Below are 23,057 nucleotides of genomic sequence, written 5' to 3' on the forward strand. Positions count from 1 at the left end.
AAAAAAAAAAAAAAAAAAGGTCATTTGAATAAGACTCCATAGGCCTACCTTGAATCTGATGAGAAATGATCAGTAGCACTCGCATATACCAAAATAGGAAATGACAAAAAGTGGAGGCTTGGACATCCTCCTAAGGAGGAGTCTTGGTGGTCATGTGTATAAGAGGAAATAGAGTGATCATTCCACAAGTCACAGTAAATTCTAAGATCGAAAATTCAAGTATTCACATATTTAGTAACATTCATGATATTACAGTTCTTAGTATTATTTATGACTTGGTTCCTATGTAGCCGAATTAAAAAAAAAAATAGTAATAGCAAAAACACTGAAACCCTAACTAATTTCAACCTTACTAAGGTTTTATGGAGAGAGAGAGAGAGATAAACACCATTGCAATGAAGGATGAGCCCGGGTTGAGATGTGGCTGTAGTCCGAGAGAGCCCACCATCCAAATTCGATTAGCGAAATCACAAGATATAAAAAGATGATGAATAGTTTCAAGACTTTTGCCACATGAAACACAAAGATTTGTCAATGCTAATCCATTTGCCAATCAGATTTCTTACTAGAATTCCATTATGTAAAACCCTCTAGAAAAATACCTTGAACTTTGGATGAATGTGAAGTTTCCAAAGACATTTTCACAATTGCTTTTTTTTATTTTTTTATTTATTTATTTTTTTTTTTTTGTGGTGGGGGGGTGGGGAGGAAGAATGATCATGTCAGTTGTCTAACTGTCCTCCTGGAGAATTCAAGCACAAGAGACATTTAGGAGCAAGACGGCATGGAAAATAACCTTGGCGAGAGAGGGTACACTACCATTTGTCCTAAGACGAAGAGTGGTTGATCTTAGAAATTAGCCTGACAAGGTTAGGAGATAGGAAAAAGGATAGTAAATCAAGATCCCAAGAATTGGAAGAAATGAGATCCAAGGGTCATGCCAAAAAATAGTATTATTGCCCTTATCTAATTTGGCGAAAGACAATTTTAAACAGATGAGCTAGGATAAAAGAGATATTGTTCCAAATCCGAGATCCTTTCTTGTTGACAATTTTAAGGTAAAAAAAAAATTAACTCCAGGCAAAGCATTTAGCACATGAAATCTTAGACCATAGGGCATCTGATTCATTAATCACTCTCCAAACCAACTTGAGCAAAAGAGCAGTGTTTTGGGTATTAGCATCCATAATACCTAGACCTCCAGAAGTGAGGTGGGGTTTTTGGGAGGCCTGGCTAGATCCAATCCAAAAATGGGAACATACAGAGTCTATTTTTCCTACAGAATTTTTAAGGTGAAAACAGACATGAGGTATGAGGGGATAGAATACAAAACCGATCGGATAAGAACCTTTCAGTCAGCATAAGGTAAGTGGTTAGACTTCCAAACTGAAAGCCTTTTCTCCACTCTCTCAACAATGGGTTTAAGGCCTACAACATAGGATTCTTCAAAAAGGAGGTTAGTCCCAAGATAGATGCTTCATGGGAAATTTCTTTAATTTCTATAAGAAAGCATAGGCGAGCTTCTCATTAAAAGGAGCATTTTTCTGAAAAACGTACCACTCTTATCAAAATTAATGTGTTGACCAAATAAATCAAAGAAAAGGTCAAGGATGGCTTTGATTGTGAGAAGAGTTTCAGAGGTTGCTCGACAGAAGATAAATGTGTCATCAGTAAATAATAGATGAGAAACCTTAGAGGCTGATCGAGCAATTTTAATCCATTTAAAGAGATTCAGCTTGCCATACGCTGATAGAAAATGAGATAGGAATTTTATGACAAAGAGGAATAAATAAGGGCTAAGGGGGCATCCCTGTCGTAACCCCCTGGAGAGTTCGAAGCTATCAAAAGATCAAGGATCCCTCCAATTGTATAGAGTAAAAAATAAGAGGAGATCAAATGGCACTCGGGGTCACACCTTTGATCACCAAAACCCAAGAATTCAAAGAGACCTCTTATCGGTCCCTATTCCACACAGGCATAGACCTTGGCCATGTCAAGTTCAAGGGTCGTGTGCCCTCAATTTCCTTTTTATGCTTGAAGTAATGAAAATTTTCATGGGAAATAATAATGTTATCCGATATTTGATGGCCATGGAAGAATGCCGCCTAATATGGGTTAACAATGATGTCAAGTGTCCTTTAAGTCTATTGGCCGGCAATTTCAAATTGATTTTGTGGGAAACATTACACAGATTAATCTGCCAGAAATCTTCGACAAAGTCTCGCACATACTTTACGTCATTTATAACCAGATTCCAAGAATTTTTGGTAGAATCATAACTAAAACCCATCGATACAAGGAGGTTTAAAGGATCCAACAGAGAGAACCAGAATTTTTGTTTTATTTCCGTACCCTCGGGAATTGTACTCAAGACTGCAGAATATTCCAACAAGATCTTACTCAATTGGCCTTCTACAAAATCAGGGTCAGGAGGGTTGGAAGTTGTGTAAATGTGTCTCAGAAAAAGACGCAAATTTATGGGCCTGATGTTTAGGTTATGGCATGATACTCGAAATAGATTTTCTGTGGGGGAGTGTGGCCCTTATGTCCAACCCAGGGATGTGGAAAAGCAAAATTATCACCCCTCCCTTATCAAATGCAAAGTGGCATCCTTGTTGACTGTTGATGCTTCTTTGTCTACTTCCATTGGCTCTCGCACTTCATATGGATCCATTCCTTATCAAATGGTACATGCAAGTCTGGGTTCAGGCAGTTGGATCTCAATTCACTTGCTACAAGAGAAGACTAAATGGACCTGCCTCAAGAGATCTGAATCTCCCTTAACTGAACTTACGAGTTCAGATCGTCAAAAAAGATGTGGCAATCGTTTTGTTAATATGGTGTTCGCACCTGTTTCAGAAATATTCATTGCGCACAAGAAAGCAGGCCACTTCAGAGCACAGCTTATTTAGCTCGGAATCTGGATGCTTTAAGTGCAACAAAGAAGGGCACTTTACCAAGAACTGCAACGGCAAACGTTATTTTTAGTTCTCATCAGTTTGCAGCAGTAAAAGAATAAGAAAGTGCCACCAATGTTCTACTACTTATCAAATGCCCACGACTCAAGAGTTGGGGCCAAAAAATAAGAGGTTAGGGATCAATGATACTGAGATAATCACTTACAACTGCAGAGATCTTGGTAATATAACTTTTCAAGCAAGAGAAAGTGACTGTCTAGTATTAACTGATTACCCTACCAAGGTTTGGAATTTAAAGCTAATCAAATTTTAGCTACCATGACTTCAGGAGTGTTCATTCAATTATAGTTCACTGCCACCATCTGTGGCCTCCTTCCCTGATGTGTTCCCATTCACTGCAACAAGCTCAGTATCAAAAATCAGCGTTGCTCCACCTGCGATTGTATGCACAGTAGTTAGAATCTTGCAAGAGACAAAAGGTGAACCAATAAAACAGAAACCTTCCAAATTTAAGGGTTTTATATTGTTTTAAGAGGTTATAGGGTAGATCTGCATAATTGCATAAATGGGATCCCCAAAACCTTGCAAAAGACATGATCGTCACAACATGGTGTTGACATACTAGAGCCATTCTCCTTTTCTTCAACATAGTAAGCTCAAGTAAAAATGTAGACCTTAATGAGATGATTCCCATGTAATCGAGGGAAGATATCTCCCATATTGCATCTATAACCATCTCAAGGCTGTATGTTCTACAGTTTTAGCCATCTTATGGAGAGGCATGGCATTGTATGGACTTGCTACAATACCCATCAAAATTTCCTCTTTGGTATATACGTCAAGCCTGCAGTTTGCAAATGTCAAAAAGAATTGGTGTTACCAGGGATGGTAGGAGGAGACCCTTGTTCCCCATAACCAAGTTTTGCAGGTATCTTCAATTTTCGCTTCTCCCCTATACATGATCCCAGAAGTCCCTGGTCCCATCCTGCAATGAAGGCTTTTATCAAAAGCAGATTCAACTCTAGGAAATGTATAACCTGTAATTCTCATTATGTCTAGCCAAATGTTGTATAAAATGATGAAGAGAACTGAAATTTACAAAATCAACTGACACAAAAACATCCAAAACCTTATCCCAACTTAATGGGGTCAGCTACATGGAGATTCCAAGCAAGGACGAACGTGAGGATCCATGCAAATAGATTGACGGGTTATGACTAATTATAATAAGTGCGGGCTGTCAACTTGAGACACCACTACAAATCAACCACACGCTTATAACGACAGACTATTAATATGTTACTAGCTGTCTACCTGACGTACCATATAAATCAATCAAGTCAAAGCATCCTACATGCATTACATCCACCATCAAGACAATCCATCACCCAACCTACTTTTATGAAAGGAGGAATGAGATAACGATTTCTTGACAGCCCCATTAAGACAACTCCATATTGAAAACTATGTAGTCAACACACAACTCCACATTGAAAACTAAATAAGCAACCCACAACTCGAACCAAAGGTATCTGTGAATAGCGATTCAATGCACCAACATAACGCCCAGCACCACAAGCAAAACCAATTGCAATTCACGTGTGTTATGTCTATCACCAAAACAATCCACCACCAGACCTACTACAATGTAACAAGGGTTTGGTAGAAGAAAGCTCGGTAGCCCCGCCAAGTAGTTTTTATCAATTAGTTATCCAAACTACCTCTATTTTTTATTGGGATTCCATAAAACATGAACCTTGTTGCAATAAAACTTTATAATAAACAAAAACATACACTGCATACCAAAAAAAAAAAGTATACAATGCATAATACTTTTCCTGATCAAGACTTCAGACACAATTATGATAATATACTATAATTCCTACACTACTGTCCCTTGAACTCCCATATTCATGCCCATAGTTGTCATGGCGTCGCCAAGGCGGCGATTTGGTGTCCTGGCTGAAAAATAAGTTCATGGCAGTGCTACGATTTACGTGACTCACAAATGGCGGTCACCATTGGCTGATAGGCGTCGCCATGGCACCGCCATGGATGCCAGGTCACGCCTGATTCAATAGGCGGTCGATTTTTTGTAAAATGTAGGGTGATTTTGATAGGGCTATATTGATTTTTGATATCTGATGTTGCTTAATGTTGGTTTTATATGTTATAGGGTATATATTATAGGCTTGTAGCATGCTAAATAACTTTAGAAAATAGGGGAAATAAAAAAGTAGCATACTAAATAACTTTAGAAAATAGGGAAAATAAAAAATGACACATGGGCGATTTGACCTCCATGGCAACGCCATAACGGGCGATTCATCGCCAAATCGATTAGCCACCCCTCCACCGCCTTGGATCAATTTGACGCCGTGACAACTATGTTAATGCCAATGGTTTTTAGAATCAGGTGTATTTATTAATCATAGTTTAGTCTTTACTACACTTGACTGGACACCTTAATCTAATGTCCTTTTCAACTCAAAAATCATGTTTGGAAGCTTCTTGAAGCACGTATATCAGAAGTGTCCCTAGACTCCCTACTATAGTAAAAAGGACACAATTAACTAATGTAGAATTTCTGCAGAATAATTTTGCACAAGAAAGAGCCTCAACATGTGAAACTAGAATACCAGATGAACCAGAAGCCAACAAGTATACCATCATGATAAACTAGCTACAACATCTTGGGTTTGAGTTCATGGCAAAAGCATTATTTATCCTCTTTAACTTTTTACTAAAATATTCGTTTTCCCTAAAAATTTAAGTAAAGGAGGTAAATCAATAATAAATGAGTAATCCATCACAAACCTTTGATTACTTGACCACTGCCAAGCTCAAACTCAATAGGATCACCCCTTTCAAAACTAGAATCAAAAACAGTTCCATCTGTGAGTTTTCCCTGCCCATGTACAGAAAAATTGTCAAAAGCGGAGGGGGGAGGATGGTTGGCAGTTGCATTAATTAAGTCAAGCAGAATTAAGAGCAATTGACATAATGGTTTGAGAAACATAATTCCATAATGTCTTATACTTGAACTTAAATAATGATTAGAATTCAACCCCCCATCCCTCAAATAGAAGTTGGGATACTTTCAGTAAAATTAACATCTTGAAAACATATCCAACTTAAAGCTGCCATAAAAGAAGCCAGAAATATGAAAGAGGTGCAATCTGTTATTAGCGATGCAATGAGATTTATATCTCAAGAAAGATGGGAACAAGCATTCAATAAATCCAACTGATTTTCTAGGTAACAAGGAATTAGATATGCATGTCCAATACAAAAGTCTTAATATTAAGAAACTTATACAGATATAAATATATTCATTCTGGTATGTAGAGTAATGTAGAACTAAGTTGACAAGTCAAACCAGCTCACAACTGCAGGATTTTTTTTAATCAAAGAACCATAAACCAGCCAAACAGTTGCACAGGAAATCAGACTAGAAGAAATTCAGACAAAGCTATAGCAAGTTATCGATTTCAACTAGCTACGGCTTTTTAGGTCAGATCAGTAGATGATCAAAGAGAGACCTATGAAGGACTGAAATAAGCTTCACATGATCCATCAGACATGCACTAAATCTCAGAGGATCACTGAGATCAGATTAGGACAAAAAATTCCTATCAATTCCAGATATAGGCTGAGAAAAGCACTAAAAGGCTGAATCTGGGAGATTTTCAATATCTCTCAGATGGCTGGTCAGAATGACCAGATTTTCTGGTCGAGTGGAGGTCCAGATGGGAAGAAGAGTTGATCCAAGTTTCAGCCAATTCTAATGGCTGAAACTGCTTCAGGCAATCGGGCAACCAAAAGAGAAAGTTTTGAGATTTCTGGACCTCTTGGGCTTCACACCGCAAAGAGTCATCCAGATCATACACCAGCTCCACAGCCTTGATCAGACACAAGACTAGTTCTCAGCAGAGAAAACCATAGCAGCAGCCATTCTTGTTTGTGTTTAAAATCGTGGGAGCCTTAGGAGCCTCGTCTTCTTTATTTATAATGATTTTGCACCGGGGGGGGGGGGTGGGGAATTCACATAGTAACAGGTTCCCTAAAAGGAAACCACATATAAACTCCTAAACAGTACTTTCTAAAACTGAAAATAGAAACTAAACAAAAAAGAAACTAGTTGGCTCTTAAGAAAGCCAACTAACTTGACTTAACTTGGGCCATCTGGCTAACCCAAACTGAACCATAATGAAATAAAAGGAAAGCAACAAAAAATAAACCCCCCCCCCCCAATCAAAATCGTGGGCTGCCCAAGTGCCCTGGCCAACACCCCTTTTCTTTCTCCTTTCATATGTTTTCATTGCGGTATCAAGACATCTAAATTTAAATATAAAAGCCACAAAAAATCTAAACCTAGACGCAAATCAGATTTAGGGTTACAGGTTGGCGTTTTACCATAGGTTTATATTGTATCAATCTACCCTTGTTTGATTCCTGTTGAAGATAAGTGTTGGATATACCATAGTCATCTTGGCTCCTGGACAGCAAGAAGCCAAGAAGAATAGTTATAAAGAACATGGTCACTATTCTGAACATTGTCAAATTAGTAAGGGCGAGAAAAGTTTGCTTCATGAGTTAATGGATCTCAAAACAAAGGAATTTTCTAGCAGTCTAGTGTGAATAACCATGAACAATTATGAAAATGTTCTTTTTTTCCCCCTAGAATAATGAATAACACTGAATTTTTATAGAGAGAATACACATGAGCAAACCCAAGACTCAAGAGATCATCCCCAATCCCAACCCTAGCAACACATGACCTAGGGTAACACATAAGTAGAGGACCCTAAGTGTCTTGCTTGGCAAACTCATCTATTAGGAGTTCTTTGACCTGATCCAACTCACTATTGATGGAATCCAATCTCAGAAATTAGAAGATTGATATCCATATAATAGGGGTTCGAAATGACCAAGCCTACTGTCTTCAAATTGATCAAAGGACTAGTCTTCCATAAAATATTGGATGAACCAAGAAGAACTGAGACAACTAAATGCTGACTATACCTCAGTTTCTCTATGAAATGAAGTGATGAACAGTTGAGAGAGGCTTCACACGACACATAGGGCCCGTTTGATAACGTTTCAAGAAACGCGTTTCTGCCGTTTCTGTGTCCAGAAACAAAACAAAAAGAGTTTGATAAAACTGTTTCGTTTCACTTGTTTTCAGAAATAGAAATTGAAATTTCTACCTATTTATGGTTCAAGAAACGACCGCCGTTTCTGGAAATGACTCGTTTGAAACAGAAACGGCAGAAACATTATCAAACAGGCCCATAGTTCATTTTAGACAATATCAGAAAAGCAAAATATTATGAAAACATTGTAGGAAAAATATAAAGAGGATGAAGTGATAGTAAGTATTGGAGGCCATGGTACTTTTGGACCAAAATGGAACTGCTTGAAAAGTTCTATGACAACATACTCATGAAATATGTACATACCATTTATATCATAGCAGATGGGCTTGCTACAGAGGGCCTGATCCCATTGTGTAATTTCATGATAGCTTTGTACCACTATTGTTGTCCTTGATGTGATACTAGTAATGGTTGTACCATTTTGCACCCCTTTGGGTTATTTGATAAAATTGTTATTTGTCATTGACCGAAACAAGGCTAGCTAAATCGAATATGATGAGCTACACTTCATAGTGCAGAATGATAAACTATCAAGAAACAAAATAAAATTGAAAAACTCAGACGAAGATATTGTGATGAATAAGAAAGACTAGTAAAGACCAAATCTTTAGTACATGATAAAAGTAAATCTCGAATACTACACCGCTATGGCTTGTAACGTTTTTTTTTTTTTTTGGTCGAATATGGCTTGTAACTGGGGGGGGGGGTTGACCAGTGGATACACTGTCAGGGAATAATTTGGTGCAAGCAGAGGGACAGCAACAAAAATATGTGCATGTAGGTAGTGTAAAAAGATGCACATGACAGAAGAATTAATGTAGAGAAATCAATTTCATTCAAGGTTTAATTCATGGCTCCAAACTGAAAATTTTGTTGGAAACTTGGAGCTCCACAGATACGGTATGAAACCTTGGGAAGGGGGGGGGGGCAAAGATATTAGAAAAACAACTTTATCTTCCACCATTTTCTTCCTATTCTTTCTACTCTTTTTTTTTTTTGGGGGGGGGGTTGGGTTGGGGCGGGGGTCAAGTGGTCAACCATCATCTTTTTCGGTTTCATTTCTCTCTATTTCTCATCTTTCTTCAGTTTCCATCCTATCCCACCACAACCCGTACTTTCTAGATTTTGTTCCCATCAACCTCCAAGGCCTTAGAATTCTGATTGAATTTCAAATTTCTGCTAGAAGCCAAAAATGATGATATTAGATGAGCTCTCGTGTCTTCCCCAATATAGGAGTATTAATAGGCCAGTCCATAAGTAATTTACACCTAAACACAGAGATGGCAGTCAGGACAGTTATTGAAAAAGTTTAACAAATGCTCCACTCAAACCCACACTATGTGCATATCCATACCCTGGTCCCACTTCAAGCAACAACAATCAAAGTTCAGGCAGTTGGTTAGGATTACCAAAACTAGAGTATACGTTAACTCTGCCTCATATAACGAGACATTCTCCTTTCTTGTAACAGTGTATTTTCCCTACTAAATTATTGATGCAAGAGATGTTGGCTAGGTAATCTTTAGGGGATATTTACAAAGACAGAGGCCTCCAGTAACCATGAACTTAAGGAGCTCCCTAAACCATGCAATGTGAAAGACACTCCTCAAATTTTTCTTAATAGAATTTTCGAATACATTAAACATTCTACAATGAAGCTCAGTGTACTGCATCAGCAAATCATGGCAACCAAAAGGGAAAATTAGATTCAAAGCATAAAAAATTGAATATAAAAGCATAGCCTTGGAATGACTAACGCCGAATTCAATCTTCTTTAATCATCTAAAGCTGAGTGCAGAAGTAACAGTTCTCTACAGGGAAAATAATTCAGCATACTAAAATTATAGCTGATGTCTTTCTATAGGGATAACAAGCTAGCAACAAGTAAAGTAATGAAAAGATTGACGTGAAATTTTACACGGCAATAAAGTGAAACACGCAAAGGCTCTAGAATGCTATTTTCATTTTTAATCCAGAAAGTCTTCCAGGTTTCTAAATAGAAGGTGGATGACTAATTTCAGGTTCTATCATATGGGGTCATGTGCAGGCTGAATAAATGATGTGATTCCTTTTCCCATTACAATGCCCCACTATGGATTTCAACATTCAGTTGAAGCATCATGACTGCTTACCCTGTAGTGTACTTTGATTCTATCACCTTTGTGAGCCTGAATGTCACAAGATTCTGGCTTATACTGCAAAAGGAAAAGGAAAATGTGTTAAAGATAATCAAGAAGGCAACAAAAAGTAAACAAGACTACAAAAGAAACCCTAAAAATTGACATTGTAGCGTGGTAGATACATGTGCAAGAATGTTTTTGTTCCCATCACTCCCTATAATAAAGGAACAAAACCTTTTGGACACAACTCTACTATCATACAAAAACAAAAAACCTTAATGAAGTTCTGCAATTGACCAAAATCACAACCTGAACCAGGCACTTTATTGAAGCATTTCTAGCACTATTTTGTTTCTCTTTAGCATGAAATCTTCCATCATTACCAATCAAACAAACAATGAAAAGGACATTAGAAAAATGCCACGAGCATCCATCTTCCTTATATTATAAATGGATTCTTCTCAAATCAATGGATCATTCATTAACGAGTTTTGGAGTTGAATAGTCCAATGGGTCCATTTGTGATTTTGTGTATGTCAGCCTGGTCAGGGTACTTTGGCACAACTTGCAACCTCAGACAGAAATCATTGCTTCTTCACTATTTTCATAATAGCACGGGCTAAATTTTCAATGGACCACTAGTGGGGACCTAACTAGGGATTTACTGATTTAGTAGTGACTGAACACAGTTGACATAGTCCCATAGATGATATGAAATTCCATTTGAAGCATCACTTCACAAAATAAAAATGAATCAAACTTTCTCCTTTAATCCTCATAGAGGTTAGAAATAAATTTTTGAAAGAAAAAGGAATTAAGAAAAAAGGAAAACCATCTCTGCATCATTGGGGCAACAATATAAAGACAAACCTAGTCACCAACTTTAGGGCTAGTGATCTCCTTTCCCATCAAATGATTTTTAAATAAATTTTTAAAATATAGATCCCTAAGGGCTGATTTGGTATGATTTCAATTTCAATTTTGGATTGATTTCATGAAATAGTCAAATAGATTTTTGGTCAAGAAATTAAAGTTGATTTGGTTGCATCAATATTTCAAGAATAAAAAATTCCATTTGGTAGTTCAATTTCTGATAATAGATTCTCTATATTTCTTTGGGAGAGGGTGGTGGCGGTAGTGGTGGCAGTGGCAGTGGCAGTGGCAGTAACAAGAGTATTTTTCTTTCATTTCTTTTAAACATGTTAATGATACATTTACCCCTGTTATTAACACATGCTCATTGAAGTGGAGCGCAACTTCTTGCTTTTGCATTCACTTTCTTTTGTATTCGCTTTCCTTGTCATTCTACTTATATAAAAGGGGGTATGCTGCAATGAACATTAGTGAGCATGACACCTTTCTTTCTTTTATCTGGAAGTCAGGTAAAAAAAATTAGAAACAATGTGCGCAAACATTGTATGTCTCAGTGGTGGCTCTTTGTTCGGTACTTTAACCAAACGCACAAGACAGCAATAGACTTGAAATTGATTTCAATTTCAATATTGAAACAGGACTTCAGCTATTTCACTAATTCAGATGAAATCAATTTCAATTTCTCATAAATAAGGTGAAAAAACCATACGAAACACCATAACTCAATTTATAACCCATGAAATTGAAATAGAAATCATACTAAAACAGCCCTAAGACTCCGTTTGTTTTGAAAGGGAAAAAATACTTCCTAGAAAACCAATTTGTAGTCAGAAAATTTACAACTATATTGTACTGTCATTTTTCATTTTTATTGTTCATGAGGAAAATAATCCAAGCATATGACAAGACTGTCTTCGATAGGGTGGCAATCATATGATTGACCAAGATAGCGTCAGCTTCTCTTCTTTCTTTTTTTTTTGCTGCTGTCGGAACCCTAGAAAAGGGCTCAATCAAAGGAAGTTGGGAGAAAAGAAGGGGGGTTGAGACAGAGGGGTTGCTTCTGTCCAGGGCAGAATCGATTTTTTTTTTTTTTTTTCAGTCTCTGTGGAAGGAAAGGGAAGGAAAGGGTGATGGGGTATTTTCAGGCAGAACTGAAATAGGGAGAGAGGGAAGGGCGATGGGGTATGGTAGGGCAGAATTGATGGGGCTTGATGGTTATGGGAGGTGGAAGGGAGTTGTGTTTGAGTAGGGTCACAAGGATGATGGGATCCTTCAGCTCTGATACCAAGTTAATGGGGTAGCCTTAGGGAAGAGAGGGAAATCGGATCACACACAACACACAAATTCACTAATTCTAAAATAAAATCCACTCTAAAATCAAACATTGAGTATATGCAAGTATATAAAGGGAAAATAAAAGACTCCTACTTATACTCCAAAACTGAAATTGACTCCTACTTAGACTCCAAACAGATTCCTATTTCTCTACCTCCTACGTATCATATCCCACAGTTCAAATCAGTAAATAAAAGACATAATTTAACTAAACTACTACTAGCCCTTGTTGGACCAAAAACCTGAGCTGGATTCTTCTTGGCCCTTGGCTTACACAACCGGTCACGCTGGTCCAACCAGGTAAGTGCAGTTGTATCTACATCACGGCCAAGTGAGGGAAAGAAGAAGAAGATGGTGGTAAGAATTGATCGGTGGGTTCAGCTACAAGGAAAGAGAGTGGTGGCTGGAGAAGAAGAATGGAAGAGAAGAGAAGAACAAGGAGTGGGATTAGGTTAGGGTTCAGGTTAGAAGAAAATTAACAATAAAAAAATTAAGTCAAATGCAAACCCAAAATCATTTTAAATTAAAACCAACCGAAATAATCTTAATTAAGTCTAAATGAACCAAATTAAACTTAGTTACACTTAATTAAATCAGATTAAATTAAGATGAGTCTAATAAAACCACATAATGATGGAAGATATTATGCTAAAGAGAAACAAAATAGTGCTAGAAATGATTCAATAAAGTGTCTGGTTCAGGTTGTGATTTTGGTCAACTTCCAAAAGTCATATCTTTAAAACCGTTGGTCCAATTTGACGTGTAATATGTTGTTGGAAAGCTCATGCCGACCACTATCCAATGATGTAGACACCGAATTTTGTCACCCCCAGCGATGACGACAATAAGAAGAATTACACATTGGATGTTATATACTTGGAGAACTTTTGAACTTAGGGTAAAAAATGACAATTTTGCTCCTATTCACTTTTAATGGAAAATTTCTTCAAAATTGGATTTCAACGTTGTGGATTAGTGTTGTTTGTTCCCTCGAGCTAGACACTACACTTTGGTGCGAGAACAATGCGAATTGACCCCCAATTCCCCCTTTTACTATATGATCAGTGCCCCTGCTTTACGTGTATTTTCACCAGGGTTCTCTTCACCCTCGGCAATAATGACAATAAGAAGAATTACACACTGGATGTTATATACTTGAAGAACTTTTGAACTTAGGGTAGAAAATGACCATTTTGCTCCTATGCACTTTTAATGAAAAATCTCTTCAAAACTGGATTTCAACGTTGTGGATTAGTGTTATTTGTTCCATCGAGCTGGACACTACACTTTGATGCGAGAACAATGCAAATTGACCCCTAATTCCTCCCTTTACTATATGATCAGGGCCCCTGCTTTACACATATTTTCACCAGGGTCCTCACTAGAGACCACACTCATGTCTCACATCATTGGATAGTGCTCGGCAAGGGCTTTCCAACAACATATTACACGTCGAATTTCGACCAACGGTTTTAAAGATATGACTTTTAGAAGTTGACCAACAAAGTTTAGATTCCATTTCAAACAACTCTTTTTTGACAAACCTCTCTTTTTTCGTCCCACAGTGGAAACCAAAGAGAGGTCACCCCATCCCCCTGATTATAAATATAGCCCATTCCCTCTTCCAAAGAAGAAGAGAAAAATTTTGGAGAAGGAATGGCCCCATTAAGGTTTTGGCTAATTCCCTCTCCCTAAACAAAAAATCCCTATAAGTACAAATATTTTAGTGTGTAATCCTTCCTTGAGATAAGAGACCTTGTCTGGTTCGGTTTGATTTGAGGCTTGAAGCACTAGGGTTCTCTCCCTTGTTCTTGATTAAAGCCGGACTTGAGGTAATTTCCTCCTCCAAATGGCAATTTGGAACGGATTTAACTAGTTTAATAGATTCGGTTTTAATTTGTTGATATTTGATTCATATAGATTTAATTAGGTCAATTTGGTTTTATTTTAGTTGGTTCATTTAGGTGTAATTTGATTCAATTCAATTAATTATGTCTATTTAGCTCAATTAGATTAATTAAGGTATGTGTGGTTCAATATGATTTTAGTTTATTTGGTTTAATTAGACTCATCTTAATTTAATCCGATTTAATTAAGTTTAACTAAGTTTAATTTGGTTCATTTAGACATAATTAAGTTTATTTCGGTTGGTTTTAATTTAAGTTGATTTTAAGTTTGCATTTGATTTAATTTTTTTATTGTTAATTTTCTTCTAACCTGAATCCTAACCTAATCCCGCTCCTTGTTCTCCTCTTCTCTTCCATTCTTCTTCTCTAGCCGCCCCTCTCTTTCCCTGTAGCTGAACCCCCTGATCACTTGTTACCACCATCTTCTTCTTCTTCTTCTTTCCCTCACTTGGCCACACCATTCATGACTAGACAAGCAGCAACCCATCTCCTCTTTCTCTCTTTTCACTTCACCGATTATTCCCCATCTCATCCTCTCCTTCCTTCTCTCTAAACCTGCAACTACCAGTAATCTCGGCTACCGTCCTCTTCCATCTCATCATTCTCCCAAACCAATACCCACCATATCTCTCTCTCCCCCACATTCCAGTTCCCAATTTCACTGACCCATCATTCGATTTCTCCTCCTTTATTCTTCATTTCTCTCTAGTTTATGTCTGACATGTGAACGGATAAATCGGCCTTCACTATTTCCCTTCCGAATCGATGTCAACGGTATTTCTCAGACGTTTCAGGTCTCAATCGAGGATGCTCCGTTCGTCCTTGATATCCTAGCCGTGGTGCTGCCTTCCGATTCGGACTCTCTTGCCACCGCCAAGCTTAGAGACTAGGATTTTGTTGGTGTTTGATTTTAATGACCTGATTTTCCTTCCTTTGCCGAATCCATCCCTTATTCTTTAACTTCCCAATATCCCAATCCAAAGCCTCCCATCAGTATTGTTCTATCATCATAAGGAATCTCTTTTGGGCTTTTTTTCTCTGATAAAAAAATAGTGGGTTGTGAAGCTATTTTTTTACATTTGTAGGTTCAGATTTAATCCCTTTTTAGCCAGTGGAGTTCATGTTATAAATTTAGTTTTCTTTTCTTTTATGTGTTTGGTTCTTTTTTTTTTTTTTTTTTTGTAATTAAGAGTTATAATATATATCCCCAACCCCTGTCTATTTCATTTTTCTCTTTCCATTCCTGCCTAGGCCGCATTCTTGTTTTGGGGAGACTTTCTGTTTTCTTTTAATCCTCCTCTTTTCAAGTTTGTATTGGGTTTACAATTTGGCAAGTGGGTCTGTGGGACGTAGTTTAGGACGTTTAGCTTAGGATGGGTGTGGCTGGCCCCCCTTAAAACCGACCCCTAGAATTAGGTGCGTATTGGGGACTCCGGTTGCATTATCAATTCCTATCATTTAGGGTTCTTCACCCCCATTCCATTTTAATTGCAACAATAAAAAAATCAGATCTCATTTAAAGTAGTGCTTTTAGCATTTTCAACTTGTTCAATTAGTATGTTTGTATTCCAATCCATTTCCCCCCTTTTAGCATGTTTAGCTTTCTTTAATTATTTCATTTAACTTCTTTGGTTAGCTTAATTATTTAAACTCATGTATCATTTCCCTTTGGAAGTTTTTTTTTTTCTTTTTTAATTAATTAGTTGTTTTATTCACTAATTAGTTCAATTAATATAACATTAAAATTCTAACATAATATAGGCATAGCGTAAAATAGTCATTGTTCATATGTAATTTAGAAGATACTTAGCTTTGCATTGTTTAATCAAAAGTTTCCTTTCTCATTTAGTTTAATTAGGGTTTTGAAAAATGCTTAACTCATCTTATGCTAGTTTAAAGTGAAAATATGTAGCTTAATTAAGACATCATAGTACATCTACTTAAACACTAGGTTTAGCTAAATTCTCCTAAACTAGGTCAATTAGGTTATTAAAATGTACTCATTTAATGTAAGTAGTTCATTTCATTCTTTTCTAAATAAATTAGGCCTCCTTTAATTTAAAACCCCTTTATCAATTAGATCAATTAGGATTTTAATAATTCATTTCACAAATTATTAGGGATTAGGATTAATCATTGCAATTAGTACAATTTAGGATTCATAATGTAGAATCAAATCATTCATAATCTTCAAGCTTTAAATCATTTACTCTTTACATTATAACCTAGCTAGCATAATTTCTATACTTAGCTTAGGGTTTTTCACATGTCATGCTTAGATACCTAGTTTAGGGTTTTCAGTGACCTAGATTTAGGACTAGTTAGTAGGGTACAAACAAACTTTAGTCAAACAGAAAGAGACCGGCCTTAGGGCCGAACAGACTGGGTGCCTAACACCTTCCCAGTCTGTCTGTCACTTGACACTTGCCCAGAATTCTGGTGCAAACCAATTTTATCTATTAGAGTTATTAGTCTCTCTCCCTTCATTGGGGAAGACATTTATGGGTCCTAGACCCTTTCCAGGTGGCGACTCCCTTTTATTCATGTTGTGTATCCCCTTCTTGGCATTTGAGGATCAGGAGATATTATCTCACCTTAGTGTCAATTCCTAGCGTATGTCCTTGCTACATTTTCGTGACCCGTTACCTGTCTTTCCCTCCTTGCAACGGGATTGGAAATGATAGAGGAGGGCGGAGGTCCATGGTACCTACACTGTGGCTGGAGGAAGTTTCCTTAGTTAGTTTGGATAATTGTTAGGTAGTTAAGTCAGCCTATATCACTCTGTATTGTTTGGTCAGTCTAGGACACTACCAGATTAGGCTCGTTAGAATTCTATTTTTTTCTTTTTTTCCAGATAGGATGTAGGCTTCTTAGTAGGAGAGCTCAGACTCTTTCGTGCCTCCTTTTTTTTTTTACCCTAGACAGTTAGAAAGAAGGGGGAAAATAGAGGTAAGAGCCTTTTTATAACAAAATAGGTAGAAGCTATTCATAAGCTAAAATTATAGATTGGCATACAAATTTACATTTTTCTGGTTCTTTTGCATTAGAGTTCAAGGTACTTAAGTGAGCAACAACAAACAACTCTATTGGTTCTTTTGCAGTAAAGTTCAAAGGTACTTGTTGTTGTTGTTGTAATCTTTCATAGATGTTGAGGTAGATTTTCATCTTCCTTAATGAACATATTTCACCTTTCTCCGCTTTTTAATTTTTTCTAAAAAAGGCCATAGTCCTAACCTCACCTGCTTTATCAACTCCTTCAAACGAAGGCAAACAACAAATCAAACATTTCCTGGATTTGATAGAATGTAATACTCACCAGAATGTTCACATCAACTATTTTGTCACCTCTCAGAACTTTCATTCAGAGTAGTCAGTAGAATTCGTTTTGTACGCACGAACTGGTCAGTATGTGGTCTGTCCACTTACGTCCTTGAGGAATCGCCATGCCCTTCCACTGAGTACTCAACTTCGAAAAACAGAAAGCCTTACGTTGTGCCAGTCATGCACAGTTGAGCTAGCAGAAGTAGAAGAATAAGAAGTTTGAAAGACAGATCAACCTTGTACTGACAAGCAGTATGCTCTAGCGCTTGATTGGAAACAAAGGCATCTTCTTCCTCTAACTGTTTATGGCAATACTGGGTTTGCTGCTAATGCTTGTCCTAAATGGCCGGGTCCTAAGCAAGTGAAGGACAAACCAAGCCAAGCAATTAAATTCAATCAAGTGAGAGGAGCAAGTCTAGCTAGTCCTCTCTGTTTCTAGAACAGGATTAGTATTTATAATAATAATAATAATTAGTAAGGGGTTGTCAGGTAAAGAAGAGGAAGGGTAGTTATGGGCTTCGTGAGGTCCTCCACAAATGAAAGAGCCCCATTTCCCCTTGTTAGATTCACCAGGCTTGTTCCCTAGCATCAAGAACTAACAGATTGTTTCCCATCTGATCGAATCATAAGCTTTACAGAGGTCTACTTTGCACGTCTAGAGGAGCCCATGTCTCTGTGATCGTTTCTCTAAAGCTCATGAGGGGCCTTCCACTTATTGGATAAAAAGCACATTTTGTAGTTTTGCAAGGAATAGGGATGGGGCTGGCTAGTTAGCATTTCAAGGGCACTAATTGGATTATTACCAAAGACGACATCAATGTAGCCGAAACATCTAGTGATTCTCCCTGATCCCATGCGCATCCCGAATCCCCTTTTTCTAGGCTTCACTGGACAACACAGCATTCTCAATTAAATATAGGCCGCCCCGTACTTGTGATGGTTCCCAAGGATCCAATATAATCTCTTGGGCCTACATTGCCAAGATATTGTTCTATTCACCCTCTTTCACAATGTGAAAGATTGCAACTATGGTTTCACCAAGCATCAGAAGCAGTGGCTTACAGCTTGCCGTTGAAGATGAAACTTACCCAATGCCCAAAATAGCAAATATAGTATCAAGGAAAGCTTCCAAAAGTTTAATTGGGAATAAACCAACTCAGCAGATGGAAAATTCCAGAACTGAAACTGCTTTGAGGTACTAAATCATGCATAATTACGTTGGAAGAATCGCCGCAACGGCATTTGGTGATAGTGTTCATCCATATCAAGCTTCTAGCTTCCCAGTACACAATATATCAAATACGAATTAATCAACGCAGAAAGATCAAAACTATACATGAGAGACACTAAAACAAGGAGCAAGGAAAAAAAAAAAAAAAAAAAACAACGACAATTACCTTGATGCCGATCTGAAGCTCCGTAACATCACCCGATTTCTTAGCAGAGGCTGATATAGAAAACAGAAGAAGCACCCATCAGTGGCTTAGAGATAGTCAATGGAAGTTTATGCGACAGCTCAGATCTCATTGTTCCGATCACAATAAAAGGAAAAATAATCTTGCTTTCCTCATCCATGAGAGGCTACATCTGATTCGAATGATTACCTGAAGATATCGAAAGCAACAATGGAATCGCCACCGAAGCAATCATCAAGAAACACCGGAAATTCATCTTTGCCATCTCGCTCTCTCTCTCGTGCGCGCGTTCTAAGAACAGATAAATGGAGTTTCAGGCATCAGGCACCCTTTTAATCAGGAATAACCACTGACTCAAAAGTCAGAATCGGCAGATTCGGATCGGAATTGATTGTGATTGACCTCGATTCTAGACGTTCTGATCCAACGGATTGTAGTGTTTTTCTCACCGGATCGCTGGGTTTTTCAGATCTGAGGCCGATCTTAGGGTTTCTTAGACCAATTCCGGTCGGTTTCAATCTATTCGATCGGATCAGAATTGGCACAAACCGATTCGATCTCTAATTTTCTTAATCATGGAAATAACAAAATCAGCTGTGGATCGAGTTTTCCTTAAGCCACGATGAATGGAAATCCCTTTATCGTGGCTGAGGTGTTAATTGGTTGGTTTGCTTTGGTTTTGGTCAACTTAAATCGATTTTGGTCTAGGAATGAGAGAGACCAAAACCAATCCATTGAGGAACTTTGGTTTCCAATCGGTTTCAGTTTCGTTTCGATTTATTGCAGTTTTTCAATATCGGGTTCATATTGGTTTTGATCCGTTTATTATCAGAATACAGTCATAATATGTAGTGACAAGATTTGATGAAAATACTTTAAATTTATGATTAAATCCTGATTTAGCATTGTAAGGGAAAGATAACTAATATTGAAAACAATGGGCAACAAATTAATAAGAAAACAACTAATACTGAAATCACAAAAATGATCCCTATTATCCAATCATTCATTTAACTATCCAACTAATTTTGTATAGTGAACAACGGAATCAAATGGAAGCATTATTACAATTTACAAATCAATTTCTCTATTAATAACCTCATATTCATTGATTTGTAACAATCCCCTTAAAAATAAATAAATAAATATTCTCATTAATATTGTAAAAAATGGATAGTCAATTCACCAATTTATAATCTCATAATTAATTTTTTTATTAGTTTCATTCGGTTTGGTTATTGGTTGGTTCGATTTGGACCGGTTTTCAACTGGTTCCAACATACCTCAGTCCAAAACCAATCCATATTTTTGGTTTGGTCTGGGTTTTTGAATTGATTTTGATCGATTTTATCGGTTCGAGCTAGGTTTGACAGCCCTACCGTGGTGGGGCTTATGCCTAATGGAGGCTATTTTGGGGTATTCCAAAACCTTATATTGGCTCAGTTTGGTTGCAAGGTAAATGGGAGAGTAAAGGAAAATCTTTTTCCCTTCTAAGTCGTTTGGTTGCAACATAATTTTGATGAATTTGAAATAATGTTTGAATACATAATAGAGCTACCATGCGGAGAGTAATGGTGTCATTCGGTAAAGAATTGATATTCGGTATAAGCCATATATAACCCATACTGATACCGTACCGAATAGTGATTTGGTACAGGGAACTCATATTGGTGTTGTACCAAATTTGTTCAGTTTGGTATTCGGTATTGATAATGATATTTGATATGGTATAGTGTGTTTTTAAATAATATCCCATATTGATACCCTACTGAATAGTGTCTTGATACATAAACCTCATACCATCGTACCGAATTAGTTCAATACTAATAATTCGATATGGTATCGATATTGGCTTTCGGTATAAGTTGACACCCTTAGTTGAGATGCACGCAGAGATGTGTTAGTGGCATAGGAAAGTCTCTAAATTCTTGACATAAAAAGCATCCGAACTAGGGGTGTAAGTCCCGAACACGCCATGAGCTTGAGCAAGACTGGGCTAAGATTTTTGACGTTGAGGGTGGGTTTGAAAATACAAGGACCACTGTATGTGACATATCTAACATCACATAGCCAATAAGTTATATAAAAGAGAGAAATGTTGGAGAGAGCTCAAGCTTAGATCTTCAGAATTTTATCGTTGATGTTGCCAAATCATTAAAGCCTCTATGTTGTCAAGGAAATTATATTTATTTATTTTTTTCGAAAAGGGGGAGGGGCGGGAGGGATAATGAAATTCCCATTAATCTCAATCTATGGATTACATATAAACAAGGGAAATTTATAGCGGCATCTCTTATAGAATGCCACTATGAGAGAGATACCCTATGTATAATTTCAAATTAGCTCACACTCCTTATCGTCAGTCTTTGTTAAGTGAGGATTTGAAATGATGGTTTTACCTTTGACTAAAACACATGATCAAATCATATTTTACCCACATCCCTCAATACCCCTAACCTTCAGTAACCATCACCGTGGATTTCAGAGGGGGGTTTCCTGTGCACACATTGGCCCTTCTCTATCATTGCACAACCGCTGCCGTTCTCCATCCCTGTGCAACCTTCGGCGACTTTCTCCATCATTGTGCAACAGCCGAGCATGCTTCAGTGGGCTCGTGGGTGCTCAGTGGTACTTCTTTCTCCTTTACCATCATCTTCTTCTTCTTCTTCTTCTTCTTCTTCTCCTCCTCCTCCTCCTCCTCCTCCTCCTTCTTCTTCTTTTTCTTCTTTCCTCTCTCTCTCTCTCTCTCTCTCTCTCTCGCACTCATCCAAGTTGAAGATGGATTTCATGCCTACTTTAATTACTTCCCAACTTTTTTATAACAGAAACTTGGAGATTGGAAGAGAAGCGGACTTTGATGCAGAATTAGAACCCCCTCCCCCACCCCCATAAATCCCCAACTCAATTGATATGAGGATCATGCAACACACTAGAACAAGTTTCTAGAAGCTACTAATCTAGACCACAACCTGAAGTGAATTCTCCCTATCACACTCACCTTCACTTACTTGAAAGCTAGTGACTTGGACACACACTAGTATCCAACAAACTAACCAGGATCTCCAATGCAATACTTTAAGATCACAAGTTATGAAATGAACTAAAATCAACAAGTATATAATAAACATTGAGATAATTACAATTGAACCTCTTTTGATATTTGATATATTTATACAAAAAGGAGTGTTCAACTATCCAATATATCTTATATATCTAAGTATTGTACCATAATCTGTAAATATACAAAATGATCAAAAGGTAAGGATGAATCCTATCATCTTCAAAGTGCCCCCGTAGGTACAACTCTCACAAAAACAACCCAGTTCGTGTTCAACTAGTTCTTCAGCCTACAACTCATCCCCTTACAGAGTTGACACTTCTACTATGGCATTTTAAGGGATACTTGGATCACTATCTAAAAACACATACAAAATGGGATGAGCTTCCATGAAGCCTAGTGATGGGTGGACATGCAAGCAAGCATAAATATGTATGGATACAACAAATAATATCAAGAAGATTAATGAATTTCAAATATGACAAAACATAATTGAACAAATTTAGATTAAATGAATGCAATGACATGATCCATATTGGGACTTAGTGCTACTGTAACATAGGTGGTATCCCCGGTTATAAAGGTCTCATTATCGATATTCCGACAATACAACCTAGTTGCAAGTTAGGAGCATACAGGTACTTGGTGTCCAACATCGATACCCGATAAGTCCCTGTTAACAGTCTCCCATATATACCTCAACATTGTATTCAACATCAGTGAAGGGTATACCACAACACATGTATCTAACATCGGTGAAGGGTTTGTCACGAAGTCAATGCCCAACATCAGTCCGTCGGATGGTAGGATTTGCCAATACCCATCCCCCTACTGGCAAGGGTTGTAACACCCAGGTTGTTTTCCTAGCTTGAGGCAAGCTAATCAACGGTTTCTAAGTTCATATTAGGTTTTATTGCTACTGGAACATAGGTGGTATCCCAGGTTACGAAT

General features: G+C 37.5%; 1 protein-coding gene across 1 annotated transcript; it reads right to left on the reverse strand.

Moving 5' to 3' along the window:
• Positions 1-2,952: 2,952 nt before the first annotated feature.
• LOC122089169 (peptidyl-prolyl cis-trans isomerase FKBP15-1-like) lies at positions 2,953-19,412 on the reverse strand. Its single transcript, XM_042658682.1, has 6 exons — positions 19,238-19,412; positions 19,031-19,080; positions 10,210-10,272; positions 5,736-5,826; positions 3,799-3,903; positions 2,953-3,352 (listed from the first exon to the last, which is right to left on the reverse strand). Exons 1-6 carry the CDS (start codon positions 19,311-19,313, stop codon positions 3,261-3,263), a joined length of 477 nt encoding a protein of 158 aa, XP_042514616.1. The 5' UTR covers positions 19,314-19,412; the 3' UTR covers positions 2,953-3,260.
• Positions 19,413-23,057: the final 3,645 nt, after the last annotated feature.

The sequence above is a fragment of the Macadamia integrifolia genome, chromosome 9 (assembly GCF_013358625.1).
Source record: "Macadamia integrifolia cultivar HAES 741 chromosome 9, SCU_Mint_v3, whole genome shotgun sequence".
NCBI classification, from domain to species: domain Eukaryota; kingdom Viridiplantae; phylum Streptophyta; class Magnoliopsida; order Proteales; family Proteaceae; genus Macadamia; species Macadamia integrifolia.